Genomic DNA, 15492 nt, shown 5'->3' with positions numbered 1-15492 from the left:
TCATCTCTTTTTCCTAACTAGTACAACGAGTACAATTGATTTATCAATATATTATGTGGTTCTTTTGCATTTTTCTTAATCTTTTGTTAGCTGATTGCTGGAAATTCAGGGGTATTTCAAACTAATTTTAATAGGAAGATCATGGCTGGTACAAATATGTTGCTGCATTTTTATCAACCCATTTGATAAACTCCTTTGCTAAACACTCTAGCATATTATTTGAACACATCTGTACTGAGGTGCTCCTCTTTCTCTGATGATTGTGTTAGATCGATATGTAGTGCCAATATAAATTACTTGATATTTCAAGAATTTCTAATTTCTTTTGCACCTTCTGTCTTATTTTGTCAGCCTTAGCATGTGGAGAAAACTCTCTCAGTTTAGTTTCAGGCTTTAAAATGTGAAGTTCTTGATCTAAAGTTGCAATCTAAACCATGCAATCACAAGAATTTGTGCAACAATCATAATATATCCACCCAGTGCTCCTCTACATGGCTCCATAATGCCTACTACCATATCAAAGTTTGTAACTCCCTTTTCAATTATATGCAGGACACAATAATTTTATGTTGAAATATTATAAACAGCCATCTCACACACTTTACCTTGGAATCTGCCTGTTCCTCAAAGTTTAGCTTCTGGGTCTCCATGTGGCTGCTGCCCGTGCTGTCAAGTCCTATATACCCACATACTTTGGAACTGGATTCTGTTAGATCTTTTCCTGCACAAGGGGAGGAGATGAGTGAGAGATTCCACAGCCGTGTCCCCACAACCCCAGGATGCAGCAAAGAGGAAAGCAGGGGTCAATCCTCAGTTCTCTGTTCACTATTCTCTTGTAATGTGAAAAGAGGAAATCTGCAGGAAGCTTTGAAGTGTTTATTATAGCTCATGCTCTTTGGGAGGTTTTCAAACATCTAAAAGACTGTCATACATTGTTATACTCCTGGCATCATGGAATCAGGGTGGCATTCATACTCAAGAACTGAGCAGGTATGTTTGGCTTTAGCAGGTTTGTTGTAGCATGTGCCTTCAGCCTATACCTTGAGACTTGGCTATGCACATGAATAAGGACATGAGATTCTGGATTTTGTGCATGTGAAGCTCAGGTGTTGCTCCTCATGGAGGAGATGTGCAAGTTCCTCATATGTGCTTCTTTCACCATGTACAGTAATTATCTCAAAACAATCATTACACAGAATGAAAGAACCCAAGAGCCCTGCTGGAAGTATGTTTAGTCTCACATCCTATGACCCACAGTGGCCAACTAGATGCCCTTGAAAAGCCCCAGCCATTGGCATTCACCAGCAAATTGTCTTTAAAACCACACAGTGTATGCAGTTGATCTGGCTGGCACAATGACTATGGCTTAAATGAAGTATAGGATGTCACCTACATATGAACAAGTTCTATTCCGAAAGCATGTTTGTAAGTGCAATTTGTTTGTAAGTCCAACAAAGTTAGCCTATAAAGTATTGTAGTGTAATAGGTTTATAACGACACTGGAGAACTTCTGTTGACATCACTGGAAGACTTCTGGAAGTTCTATGTAGCAACGTGGAAGTGGACCTGTGTTGTTTGCCTGATGGGTCCTTCCTCATATGGCGTTACTGTAAGGTCGGTGTGACCTGTGTTATGGACTCACCATTCACAGTTATAACAGCAAAGTACACAAAAGCACATTCGCATCTTTGAAAGTTTGCAAGTTGAAGGTTCGAATGTAGAAAACCTCCCGTGTAGTGGCTTGCTTAAGCTGTTTTGTGTCAGAAGCCATTTGCCTTATTACTCATGCAGGCATGGCTTGTCATGGGCTTCAAACCCAGGCAGCATGGCTTGTTGGAGGGGGAAACAACCCTCAAATAACCCAACAACAACCCATGAATTATTTCTCTGTTCAACAAATCTTGACTCCTTAATTCAGATAATATGACAAGCAGGAGATAAAGCTAATGGTGCCCAGCATGTGCTGCAACTTAAACAAGCTACTGCGACTTGTGTAAGCTATGGTGCGTGTGCAAACAGGGCCCAATACTCACAAGATCACCTCTATCCACATGCTTGCTAACATCCTCAAAGAATTCTGAAAGATTCTTTGCCATCAGAACATTCTTTATTTCAGAAGAGGTTGCGGTGTCTCCTAGGTTCAACACAGCAATGTACTCTTCCTTGTTAAAATCAATGCAAGAGCGCAGCAATCGCCTTCCTTTGTCCTTCAATGTGTCAGCAAATCTCAAGACTGTAAAACTCTCCCTGTGGTCTGGATTCATTTTCTGGTGCTGACAGCCCAAATGCTCCAGGCTCTGTGGTGTTTTTTCAGGCTACCAGCTGAGTGTGGACTCTGTAGCCACCACAGTTAAATCCACCAGGAAATAAAGCCAAAGTAAACACTGACCTAAGGAGACACATCTCCCCTTGGCAACCTCTGGCTAAGACTGATCAGAGAAGCAAGGGCAGCTTTAGGTTAGGCAAAGGAGGCAGAAACAGTGGCTGTACGTGGCTCTAGAGGAAAATAGGGCATAAGAGCAAAGTGATGGCTGAATTGGGTCAGGGTAGCACTGAGCGCAGCTGTAATAATAAAACTTCATGTAGAACCATCAAACATCCGAGGTACTTCACTTGCGTTATCTAGCTACAAATCTTTACAACTGCACTGTAAGCTATGCCAATAACATCATTCTCATACTGAAAAGGGTGGGGGGTGGAATGGGATGAAGGCTTGTCTAAGGCTTCCGAATGAGTTCATGGGAGAGATGAGCTTTGCCCACCCTCACTTGACTACAGTGCAGGGCTAGGTAGTCATACTGGGGCTATGCAGACCCTTTCTCCCTCCTGAACTGTACTGGCTTGCACAGGCCTGCGGGGAGCCCTTTTTTATCACGTGGGATATGTGACTGGTAAAACTCCATTAGGTCACAACAGGCAAAGACATTGCCCCATGTAGGATGATGGGAGATTCAGTGCTGGTGAGGAGGTGGAAACAGCCATGAGGCATGCCTGCTTCACCGACACAGAGGTAGTTTGCTCAGGAGTGTGTGTCTGTGTCACAGACACCATGAGGACACTGGCAAGAAGGACCCTTCCCATCCAGAAGCCTGCTCAGCTATCACAATCCCTTGCACAGTAAAAAAATACCACACGCTTAGGATTGAACGGTTTTGCTGTCTTGTTGCAGTTTCTGTTCAGCAGTTAATCAAGTTATGGCCTTTCTGTGCATCTTTATGTACATGTGTCAGCAAGGCTGGATGGAATGTGGCCGTGGGATGGTGCTCACATGCATGGGCTACTGGCTAAAAGTGCAGCTTAAAGCAGCCTTCTAGATGCAGATGTTAAAATACGATTAAAACAGGACACACTTTTATCTTTCTCGGTTATAGTCAGCTAAATATGCACCCAGGACCTTCTTGAAGGGGAATACAAGAGTAACACCTCCCCTTCACATACATGCACAAGGGAGTGGGTGGGAATGACTGCCATTGTGAGCGTGGGGATACTGCAGCCATCCAGACACGACTAATTAGACAACCTTTTCCATTCACACCAAAATGGACTTGGAAAGAGATTGCTGTAATCTATTTACAAAGATCCATGTGACTGGTTCTGATAATCATGCCTATATAGTTGGCATCTGCAATCACCTGGACCCACCATGGACATATTTTCTCTCTGTGTGTTGTGATATAAAGGTAAAGGTAAAGGTTTCCCCTTGACGTTACATTCAGTCATGCCTGACTCTAGGGGGCAGTGCTCATCTCCGTTTCCTAGCTGAGGGAACCAGCATTTGTCCACAGATGGTCTCCGTGGTGATGGGGCCAGCATGACTCAACACCAAGGTGCATGGAATGCTGTTACCTGCCCACCGAAGTGGTTCCTTTTTATCTACTCGCATTTGCGTGCTTTCAAACTGCAAGGTTGGCAGCAGCTGGAATGGAGCAACGGGAACTCACCCCATTGTGCAGATTCGAACCGGCAACCTTTTGATCAACCAGCCCAGCAGCACAGCAGTTTAAACCACTGCGCCACCTGCATCCCTGTGTTGTGGTATAAAGGAACACTAATAAAAATTATGTTCCTTCATCCTAGAAGTAGATGCTCCCCCATAAGTGATTCCTTCTAATCCCATTTGTTTAATTCAGGAATTGATGGAGGCAAAAGTGAGAGCGATGGAAGCCATTTTGGTTGGCACTGGCCATATCAGTATAGTTCACGTGCTGCACTTCTACTGCTGGCTCTGAAAACCTCTACCTTTGTCACTGTGGTCTATGGAACTTGTAATCTTTCCTAATTCTATTCTTAAGGCTTCCAGCTGGGCAGTACCTTCAATCTCTTCTTTCTTTTGTTTCCATCCTGGCCCAGTGAGGTAAACACAAGGGGGTGGGCAGAAAAACCTGGTAAGAAAAGCAAACATTTTGTTCATCGGAGGAGCAAAATGTTAAAGCTAGAGCAGCATCTCTGAATTTTTATTTCTCTGGGGAATTCTGGTATAAAATTCATCTTGTCCATTTTAAAACAATGTATGGGAGAAAAACAAACACAAAGATTATGTTTCACATGCAAAAATCTGCTTTGCCAATATATTGTATATACACGCGCTTGGATATTTACATACATAATTGTGCAAGCTGTCTCCACACCATGCTGTTCTCATTGCAGTGATCTGGTTACAAGCACATGATTTCCATTTTAAATATTATAAGTTGTTTAGTGCTTTTTTGAACATTAGAAGAGTCCTGCTGGATCAGATCAAAAGGCTTTCTAGACCAGCATCCTGTTTCCCACAGCAACTAACTTGATTCCTATTGGAAGCTCACATTCAAGACATAAGGGCAATAGCACACATTTGTTCTCTAGCAACTGAATTTGGGCAATACATGTTGACATTCTTGATCAGCCATGAAATTCACAGTATTAACTTGGACATATGATTATTTCTATCCCATCAATAACTGTTGCTTGTCTCAGAGGGATTCTTTACATGAGGCATCTATTGTACGTTTGTGATCCTTCTTCAGTCAAGGACGTTGTTGCTGGCTATTTATTTGTTTATTTTTTATTGCCCCATAGTTGAACCTTTCTGGCTGGTTTACAAAAAATGCATAAAGCAAAACAATAATACACAATTTAAAATGACTTTAAAACAGCTATAAAAACACACACAGTGAAAAAGACCCTGCAAAGGAAAAGAATCTCCCAGATAAAGGCACAGCAAGGTTGAAATAAATATAAAACAAAGCACAAATAAAGGCTGGTTGGGTGGGTGACTCATAGTTGCAGGCTACATGGTGATATTGTTTATAGCAACTTTATAACTTTTGTAAATTGTTATGCTTATCATCTCATGTAGCTGATTTTATTTTGTTCTGTTTTGAATTTTTGAACTTTGTTTTATGTGTATTTTAATGTATCTTGCATAACGTATCAATGCATCTTGTATTTTAATTGTTGTAATCAGTCCTGAGAGCCTTTTATGGCTAAGTGGCAGTACAGAAATTTAATAATAATTAAAATAGTAATAATGTAACACTGCACCGCCTTGAGGCTGTATAATGCAACATATAGCTAGGGTGGGCAAACTGAGGCTCACGAGCTACATGTGGCACTTTGAGTGTATTCTGCGGCGGGTAAAGGGGCTGAAAAAGCCCCTTGCAGCTTCTCTTCTGAGCAACTGAGCCATGCCAACTAAAGCAGGGAACAAGGTGCAAATCTCTGGCTGTGATAACCAATTGTGGTTATCCTTTGTAGGACTTCAACACTGAGGCTCAACCAATCAAGGCTCAACCAGCAGCAGAGCCGGTTAGCACAAAATCGCTTCAGGGAAAGACCTGCAACTCTCCTGCTGTGATTACTGATCTATTCCAAGCCTCAAACAGCAACCCAGTCAGCAAATGCAAGAGCCCTGTAGAGAATGAGTCCAGCCTCTTCTGTTACCATTCCCACTGCAGAGCACTTCAATTTGTTTGGAAGTGCCTGTGAAAGTCTTGTGAAGGAGGGTGGCATCAACAAACGGTAAGAAGCAAAAGTCTGAAGATGAAAACAGAACTTTTAAGCCAGAGTGGGAGGAAAAGTTTGCATCCACCCTTAAAGGAGGTAAATCTTTGTGTCTTATCTGCAATATGTCACTCAGACATTACAAAGCCAGTAACTTGAAATGCCACTATAAAACAAATCACAAAAACTTTTCATCTGATTATCCATCTAAATCAGAATTATGGAGAAACAAGGTAACAGTGTTAAATTTTTCACTGAATAGCCAGTAAACACTCACAAGAACTAGCAGTAGCTAGCTTGATAATTGTACCAATTCCTGTTGGTCTTAAGAAATAAATATTTGTTCATGTCTTGCAGCTCTCAAACATCTGACATTTACCAAATGTGGCTCTTCTGTTGAGCAAGTCTGACCATCCCTGACATATAGGAAAGCAGAGAAAAAAGACCCTGTGGGAAAAGACATATGTAAATGGCACACGCTTTCTCCCACAAAAAAACAAGAGGTTAAATGCCTCATGTAGAGAAGCCCAGAACTGTTGAAAAATAATACAGAGACTGTTTATTTGGCCATTTTTCATTTTTATCCCAACCTTCTCCAAGGGATTAAGGATCTCTCGCCCTCTCCCATTTGATCCACATAACAACATGTGAGGTAAGCTAGGCCGAGAGCCAGTAGCTGGTCCCAAGTCATCCTATCTGCCTCATGGATGAGTGGAGACTGTGCACAGGTTTCTCAGGCTTAGCGAACACTAATCACCACATTACACTGACTTTCAATATAATCCCATGTATTATATCTGCTGTCCTTGGAAGAATAGAAATATGACACAAAGATGAACTGATACAAAATGTTTTAAAGGCTTTGAGTTAGATCCACACTCATGCTGGAATTCTAAACATACTTACTAGGACGTTAGTGTCATTGAGTTAACTGGGACTTACTTCTGAGCAAACATGCTAAGGATTGTGATGTTAGCCACTTAAATCAATGGGAAAACTTGGTCCTGACTAACTGCGCTCTCATTGGGCATACATGGATACTGCCCAGTGGATGATGGAGATCACTGGGGAGCGGGGGTCACACATTAATTTCCTCATTTCCCCTTGAACAGCCGGAGAACTTGTGATTTTCTCAGCCTGGAATGTGGAAGTTTCAACAGGTTGAGAACAGAGTTTACATTCATAACCAGATCCTTAGACTTACATACATAAATAAATGTAATTCCAAAGTTTTGGTAACATGTTTTCCTGTGTTTTATTTAGGTTTCCACTGTCTTTAAACTCATGTCAATGGCTGGAATTCATGTGTAAAGTATTGGTTATAATCTTCCAAAATGCATGGTTTTATACTCCAGTGCCATAGCAGTATTTTTGAGGGTGTTCATTACAAAGAAAGGCTCAGACTGACTCATTTAAACATCAGTCTACATGTTGAGGGCCAGTTCTTAAACAATTCCCTCCAGCCCTTGCCAAAGCCACAAAAACCCGGTTTTTCAGGACACATTGTGTCATGGCAGGGTTAGCCAGAGAAGCTTCAGACCAAGCCACTATGAGCACAGCAGTGCAAAACTGGCCAAGGATTTTTCCTGTTGGGTGAGAGGTAAGTGGCTGATACTAATATCACCACCTATAGACTGGCTTGATCTAAGATCATTTCTGGGCATACTGGAGCATCTGCAGCATGTTCAGGGACAATAGTGGTGGTTGATCCAAAAGCAGCATAAAAGTTCTGTTACTGCCAGGCAATGAGTCATAACTCAGTGGTATCTGTGATAATACATAGGCCTTTGAGAAGGCTTCTCCTCTGTTGACTGATGGGACACCTGCCAGCCAAAAGAGAAGGCGTCTGCCAGTTTTTCATTTCAACATCTTAAAAACAGCAGGCTTTTCAATCCAATCAGGGAAGAACAGTCACCACTGTGTTGGAACAGCAGGTTCTGCGGGTGATTCCTCCTTTCCCCATCAGATGGGTACCACTCAGATGAAAAGAAAGCACTACTCTCTTACACGTTGTTTTTGGGCTGGGTAGCCTCTCTCTCAGAATGGATGCTGCCAGATTTTCATACAGGTACGGCAGGCAACATACAGTCTATGGCCACTTAAGGCTTCCTCCTGGTAGGTTTTGTTCATTTATTTGTTTGCCCCCCCCCCCCCCCGGGTGCACCACTGCTGAATTTGCCACTGACATTTCAAAGTTTAGAAAAACAGTTTAGCAGAAAAAAAGCAGGAAGCTTGCTTTTAAATGTCAGTATGATGATGGCAGTGACAAAAAGGGGCTATTTTAAAGCACAGGGAGTGCCCACTGTGGAAGCTTTCCAACCTTGATGTATAAAAATCAAAGGCTTCTATATGGATTTCAAGACATTTTGCTCTCTTGCATGCATAATATGCAAGAACATGGGTTTAGTCAGCACAGTGGAGCCACTAACAAGTTTCAGTCAAGAACATGAGTGGGAGAAAATGTCATTTAAGGCATGTCTGTGTGCTGAAGAGAGCCAGCATACCATCTGCTCTACCATGCCATCCTGTTGTCTTTGTGCTTTCCAGTTAAGATGGTGGTGGGGAAATTAGAAGGTAAGGAAGCAGGGTAAGAAAAGTGACCAGTTATCTGGGAGGTACAGCTGGGCAGGCACTGACGACAATTGGAAAATTGTGAGATGCTCACTACATCTCACACAATGCACAAACATACACAAATGTTATTTAACCGTTTCCCCTGCATAGACTTTGGTGGACTTCTAGTCTTAACAGGATTCACGATGATTTCCTACCTTTTTTCATTGCCATATGATTTCTGAGCAACTTTTGCATGGAGGATCAGCACAGTCCGATCAGATGGGAACTGAAGATATTTGCGCACTCCATCTCGAAGAGGATCGGTTTGCTGTGCATTAGATCTAAATGAGATGAAGCAGAGCAAAGCAAGGTATGAATGTGCTACAGCACTGCAATCCTGCAATACTTATTAGAGGAAAGCCTCACAGAACATAGTCAGGCTTGCTCCTGAGTGATTTAGTTAAAAAATGCATTTATATATTTAACTTAAAGTCCGCTTTTCTACTAAAGCATTCATAGGCTTGCATTGTATGCCACATGCTTTGATTAGTGAGGCCCTAGCAGCCTAACTCTATCCATCCCTGGGTATCATGCAAGTGCACCTGAACTCTTTTGGTATGTTCTGCATTTGCAAATTACCCTCCATCTCAGTGCTGGTAATGACAACTTTGATCTTGCCGAGTGTCTTTGCTGCATTCCAAGAGCTCAGCTCATGACACCTGGGGTTACTTCACTATAGGCTGGAGAGACAGTCAGCTTTTAAGAGACATCAGAATGGGGTAGCCAAGTGCAAAGAGCAATTAAACCTCTGAGAGGAAGAGAGGGCATTTCACCAGACTTGGGCTGTATACCCATTGTGAATATTAACAAAATACGTTGCTCATTAGAAGGATGCATTCTTGGCCCAACCCTGCCAGAGGGTTCATTTGTCCTTTTGTTTTTCATTTGTTCTTTCTTTTTCAAAAAGCTGATATGTGTCTCAGGGCCAGAATATGGCATGTGGTGGGGGGACAGGGACTCCAGCCAGAACTTCCCTTTCCATGCCGACATTTGCAATATGAGGAACACTTGCGTCGCCACGGATGGCCACTTTCCTTCCATTTCAAAAAGCTGGTATGGGCAAGGAATTTTGACAGGGACTGTGGTGGGATGGAAGGGTTGAAGCCACCCTTCCCCACACCAGGGTCCCTATGTAACTTGCCCCCTTACTCAGGCTGGCTATTTGTGAAAGAGAAGAGCGCCTATGCAATGGCAAACTATGTGACAGATGTGATGCCTAGCTTGGCTTTTAGAGGGCTGTGGTGCAGGATCATCTTGTGACCTGTGTACATGTATTTGTTGTGAACTTCCCAAAAAGCTTCAGTAAGTGAAGAGGAATCTTTAAAAAAAATCCTGCTTTTTTTCCTACAAGGAATTCAAGGTGATTTATATAACCTTCCTTTCCATTTTCTCATGGCAACATCCCGGTGAGATAGGTTAGGCTGAGAGTCAGGAGCTCCATGGCCAACTGGGGACTAGAACCTGGATTTCGTAAGTCCCATCACAACACTGCAACCTCTATGTCTCACTGGCTGTCTTAGAGCTGATGTCCAACCTCTCAGTATGCTAAACAGGTAGGATGAGATCTACTGTATTGTCACATCACCACCATCTATTGGGTATAAATATTTACAGTGAAATGGTTTGATGCTGCACCTTTAAGTGGTAGTCTGTTTTTTTGAATCTTGAGACCACCCAGAATCTGTCACATGGTCTAAATTTACATTCAGTAATGCCAATGGGGGATTGCTCAAGGGAGTTTATCAAATCAGATTTACTCCTTCTGGGATGTGGTATATGTTTAGGATTACAGGGGAATTGTTCATTCTTTCTGACGTTCATTTATTATACAGAATCTGTACAAGGCTTTGAATATTGTAGCAAATTACTGCTTTGTCATGTCTACCCTACATCACAGAGGGCTCTCAAAAGCCTTCAGTATTTGAAGTTTCATTCAAGACTCAAACAACTTTGCAAAGCTGTATAAGAAAACTAAACAAGAACGGGCATAGAGAAGCCTTCCCCAAACTGGTGCCTTCCAGATGTTTTGGACTTGAACTCCCATCACCTGGCAGGAGGTGCAGATTGAAACAACAGGAGGGCACCAAGGTGGAGAAGTCTGATTAACCAAGTTAAGCAACTCCCTCTGAGTTCAATAGAAGTACAAAGTAGAATATGTAGCAACACAAGAATATAGAATCCTAGAATACCTAGGAGCTGCATTATAGAATATAGAATCCTTGGTTCATTGAGCCATTTATTGTCCACACTGACTGGCAGCAGCTCTCCAGGGTTTCAGGCAGGAGCATTTCTAGCCCTTGGTAGAGAAGACAGGGTTTAACTTGGGCCCTTTTGCATGAAAGGTATGTGCTCTACCACTGAGTTATGGTCCCTCCCAAATGTATTCTTACATATGGATAAATTTATGATACAAGAAATTTGTATACATACAGCACAGAGACCTCATGCATACATGCAAGGAGACCATGCATAATGTATCTTGGAATATCAGTTGAGAACACATCAGTGGTAGTTGCAAATCCACTAGACTGTATTTAATGTCAGTCCTACTGTACTTAGAATAAAGCTATTGAAATTAATGGGACTTAAGTTAGACAAATGTTAGATATGATTACAACTCATGAAAAGGGATATTTATAAATAATGGCCACGAGAGAGACAATCTCACTGGAGTTTATACTTCCCTTCACCCTAAGGTTTTGGGAATTGAAAATGGAATTCTTATAGGTTTCTGCTTCTCATGCCCCTGAGTACATGTTTGCTTTTCTCTTGTTCCCTCCCCCTCCCCCTCCCTATTCATGCTCTGTACTTTCACTGTTAAAGAATGTTTCTAACCACATGCCAATAGTGGAATAAAGAAGAAAAACAAAACCCCTCCCTGGCCATTGAGAAGCATGGATAAAAGACCAAGAGGGTGTACATAATTTTCCAATTATGTAAAGTTAGAATTTGATGGACACATTTCATGATTGATATTTCCACCTGAACAAAGCTTTCCTTGCCACCCTCTTCTGCACAAGCGTAAACATGAAAGGCTCAAGACAAATCAAATAGAGACGTGATTCTGATCCATCCAGGAAATTCCGTGCAATTAAGCACATCACTACATAATATAATGAAATACTATTAAAGTCCAGTGCTCCCAGGACTTCAGCAGGTTCTGGTCTGATTCTCTTCATACTTACCCTCATGGATCATTACCATTTACCTTAATTTAAGTGATTGAAGGTTAAAACTAGCTATGCTTTTTCCTTTGCTGGAGCACTGCATTAAATCCCGAGAAAGTAGGTATCCCAGGAAGCTTGAAAGCAGAAGGTATGCAGTGGGGATGCTTTAAAAGTTTGATGCAGACTAGAGGGTTTAATGCAGGGGCACAGAACCTCCACCCCAGGGCAGAATTGCATTCCACTGGTGGATGGGGCTGAAGGCAAATGGGCAGGGCCAAATAATAAAATACGAGCATTATCTTAGTTTACAGTTCTTAGTGTCAGGGAGAAAACCTTAGAAGAAACATTTCGGCTGTTCAGAATGTGTATGGGGTAAGCGGGGGAGACACACAGAAACCACCAAAGAATGGGTGTTTGGGAAAAAGGTGTAAGGCCGGGAGTAGGGGGCATGACCAGCTGCAGATGTGGCCAGCCCTGGGTTCTGCACCCCTCGTTGGAACATAAGAAAAGCCATGCTTGATCAAAGCCAGAGTCCATCTAATCCAGCCTTCTGCTCACACATTGATCAACCAGCTGCCCATGGGAAACCCACAAGCTGGACATATGTGCAAAAATGCAGCAAGTGGTGTTCACAGCATGCTACTTCTGACCCTGGAGGTGGCGCATATCATCACAACTAGAAGCCACTGATTGTCTCTGCCTCCATAAATTTGTCTGGTTCCCTTTTAAAGCTATCCAAAGTGGTGGCCGTCACTACCTCTTGTGAAAGTGAATTTCATAGTTTAACTATGAACTCTATGAAAAAGCTTTTCCTTTCCTTTCCTTTCCTTTCCTTTCCTTTCCTTTCCTTTCCTTTCCTTCCAAATCTCCCACCAATCAGGATGAAGCAGAGTTCTAGTATTATGAAAGGGAGAAAAATGTTTCTATTTTCTATATGCATGATTTGGTACACGTGGGTCTTCTTGAGTCATTTGCAAATGTTTTAAGTTCTAGGAGAAAATATTCCAGTTTGCAATAAGGGCTTAGCAACGTTGGTTCAACCCACTGACACATTCCCACATGAGCCAATGTGAAGACACAGTGCAGCTACTTCATCTTTTCTCCTCCACAGATTTTCTTCAGTAAGGAAAAAGATGGAAGACATTGCTGGAAAGAAACTGGAGGCTTGTGAGCAGAAGGGGTCTTCTGGTCCAACTGCAAAACGTTTATGAATTGAATAAGGCAACAATGCTATCTTCCAGATTTTTCAGGGCCCTTGGACAAGGTGCCTTCAATTGGGCTTCACCCTCAGTAAGTCTACTTGCTCACCACCATCACCATCAGCTGCTACTGCTTCGCATCCTCTGTTCCAGCATTTCCACCACCTGCTTGACTGACAGGTAAGAGGAGAGCTAGTGTGCAAGTCCATCCAAAAGCATCCTTGATGTGAGTCACCAGATTCATTTGGTTTGGTACCAGGCAACTTGGATGCCTTCAGTTTTAAACTAACATGTCTTTAATCATCCTGACTGAGTATGGCAGGAAGGCAACAAGAGGCAATTAATCCATTAAGCAAATACACCTACGAGTTATAATAGCTACCTCATGGCTGTCACACTCAGTCAGGCTGTGTGAGATCCCTAAAGAGACCTTTGATGACAGAGCTTGAAAATGTTACATTTCTCTTAACTTCCATGCATTTCAGTATGGCCTGAAAATATTAGACATAGCTACATTTTTATAGTGCACAATTCCAAGTACTTGAGGGACATTGATTCTGTTGTATGCACTGCTTATTTTAAATGCTCAAGGAGTCCTGCACGGTTTTCCCTAAAGCGGGGAAGCCTCGATACGCACCCTTCTTGTGCGGACGGAACCAAGGGAGCTAATTATCCCGCAGTACTTTACGCGAAGTGCAGTCGTGTGAACATGCCCTTCGCGTTTCTTTACGGGCCACGCTCGTTGTTATCGGAGTTCGCCGTCCGTGCGCTTCGCGGAACACGCCTAGCCATCCTCTCCCCGCGCGCACCGGCGCCCAGACAGCCCGGGAAGGTCTTCGCGGGAGAGGGGGCACATCCCCGCTCATGGCGCCACCCCTTCTGTCCGCGCCAGTCCATGCAGGTAGGAGGGGCTGGACGAGCGCGGCCGAATCGCTCTCCATGGGGTAGCACCATGCACTCCAGCCTCGAGGGGGAGGGGTCGACCTCCTCGCCCCCCCCCCTCCGCCCCACGCGGCCCCAGTTAAATGCGGCGCTCGCTGCGCTTGCTTCTCTGACAGCCCGGAGCAGCGGCGAGAGCGCAATCGGCAGGCGCAACGGCCTCCCCTCCACCCACGCCCAGCAGCGCCGGCGCTTACCTGTAGCAGCCCCACGAGGGAGTCATCCGCCCGCCATCTGCTGCGTTCGGCGGCTGCCTCTCCGCGCCTTCCAGCCGGCCGAGGTGAGTGAGAGGCTCCGGGGAGAGGCGAGCACCTGCAGGGCGAGAGCGCAGCGCTGAGCTCTCCGGGCACGCGGGAACGCAGGTGGGGATCTCCCCTCTCCTTATTTGGGGGAAATGCCGCACGGGCGGGCAGCGCAAGACCCTAAGCACGGCGGGGAGTGGGCGGTGAAGGCGCGCGTGGCTCATCCTGGAAGGGTCCTTCCTGAGCCTGCGCCCTCTCCCCGCGAGAAACAGCCTTCCATTTTACAAAACTCAGAGCGAACCGAGCGAACCTTCGGTCGTTCTTTTTAGCCAGGGAATAAAACAAAGGATTCCGCGCGTGCTTGCGTTCGAGTCCTGCTGCTTGCAGTCTCGAAGCTGCGCGGGGTTGTCTGCCTTGCTTATCCGTGTCCACTGAAATAGAAGAACGTGGACATTTTTGCGGTTGTTGCTATTGGAAGATGCGTAAAGAGCATCTCCCCATCCTAAGTTTCAGCATCATACTCCCCCTAGACAATGGTGGATAATAGGCAGCCCTCCACCCCTCTCCTTGAAAGCTGAGGAAGAGGTGGCACAGGTTTTCTGAACAGCATGCCAGGCATTTCCCCAAATATGCAGCTCGACCTGACTTGATCCCATTTGCTTCTCAACTTTCCAAATCCTCTTTTTATGGCAGTTGGTTAAATCTCGGAAAACGACTTTTGTGTCTTTGTTGTCCATCTAGGCTAAATGCTCTCAATTTCAGCCTTTTCCAGTATGCATTGCTCCCTCAGCATTCTCTTCCACATTTGCTTACTTAGGAAATGGCTGTACTTTTCTATATAGAAGCCTCTCTTTGCCAGTTTCCCATAGGAGTAGGTGGAATGGAACAGAGATGATCCCATCCCCCACAGAGGTTTTGCTAGGAGGTGGCCCAGTAGGGCTGGAGCCCTGAACCTCGCTTTGCAATGCCCCCGTCTCAAGGTCTCACGAGCTGTGCTGTCCATAGATACTTCCTAAAAAAAAAGTTGCAAGGGCCCTGATGATCTCGTCTACATTCATTGACGTTTTGCCCAGATGTGTTTCACCTCTTGATGTTCTCCTCCCTTGAATCTTTCTGCCAGTGTCCCCTCTTTTCCCCTGCCTGTGAATCTCTTTGCACAAATCAAGGTACCCTTAGGAGGCAGGGTCCTTTAAAGATGCAAACACAGAGAGGGTCTTTAGAGCAAATGTAAATCCATAGATGCACTTGGGTACATTTTTCGTCCTGTGGTCCTGAGCCTGCGATGTACCTTGGGTACATTTTTCATCCTGTGGTCAGTACCTAGCCCCCCCCCCCCACTGCTCCTCT

The 15492-nt window shown here is 44.1% G+C and overlaps 1 protein-coding gene across 1 annotated transcript in view; it reads right to left on the bottom strand.

Moving 5' to 3' along the window:
- RBPJL (recombination signal binding protein for immunoglobulin kappa J region like) overlaps positions 1–14369 on the bottom strand; it is a 34745-nt gene extending 20376 nt beyond the window's left edge. The window contains exons 1-4 of the mRNA XM_044440223.1: positions 14101–14369; positions 8754–8879; positions 4312–4382; positions 606–721 (exon numbers count right to left, since the gene is read on the bottom strand). Of these exons, the coding sequence (XP_044296158.1) occupies positions 606–721; positions 4312–4382; positions 8754–8879; positions 14101–14369 (582 nt within the window). The remainder of the gene's footprint in view (positions 1–605; positions 722–4311; positions 4383–8753; positions 8880–14100) is intronic.
- Positions 14370–15492: the final 1123 nt, after the last annotated feature.

Source organism: Varanus komodoensis, unplaced genomic scaffold, assembly GCF_004798865.1.
Source record: "Varanus komodoensis strain SLA01 unplaced genomic scaffold, ASM479886v1 scaffold37, whole genome shotgun sequence".
Taxonomy (NCBI): domain Eukaryota; kingdom Metazoa; phylum Chordata; class Lepidosauria; order Squamata; family Varanidae; genus Varanus; species Varanus komodoensis.
The sequence above is the reverse complement of the archived record's forward strand: the minus strand, read 5'-3'. Positions and strand labels throughout refer to the sequence as shown.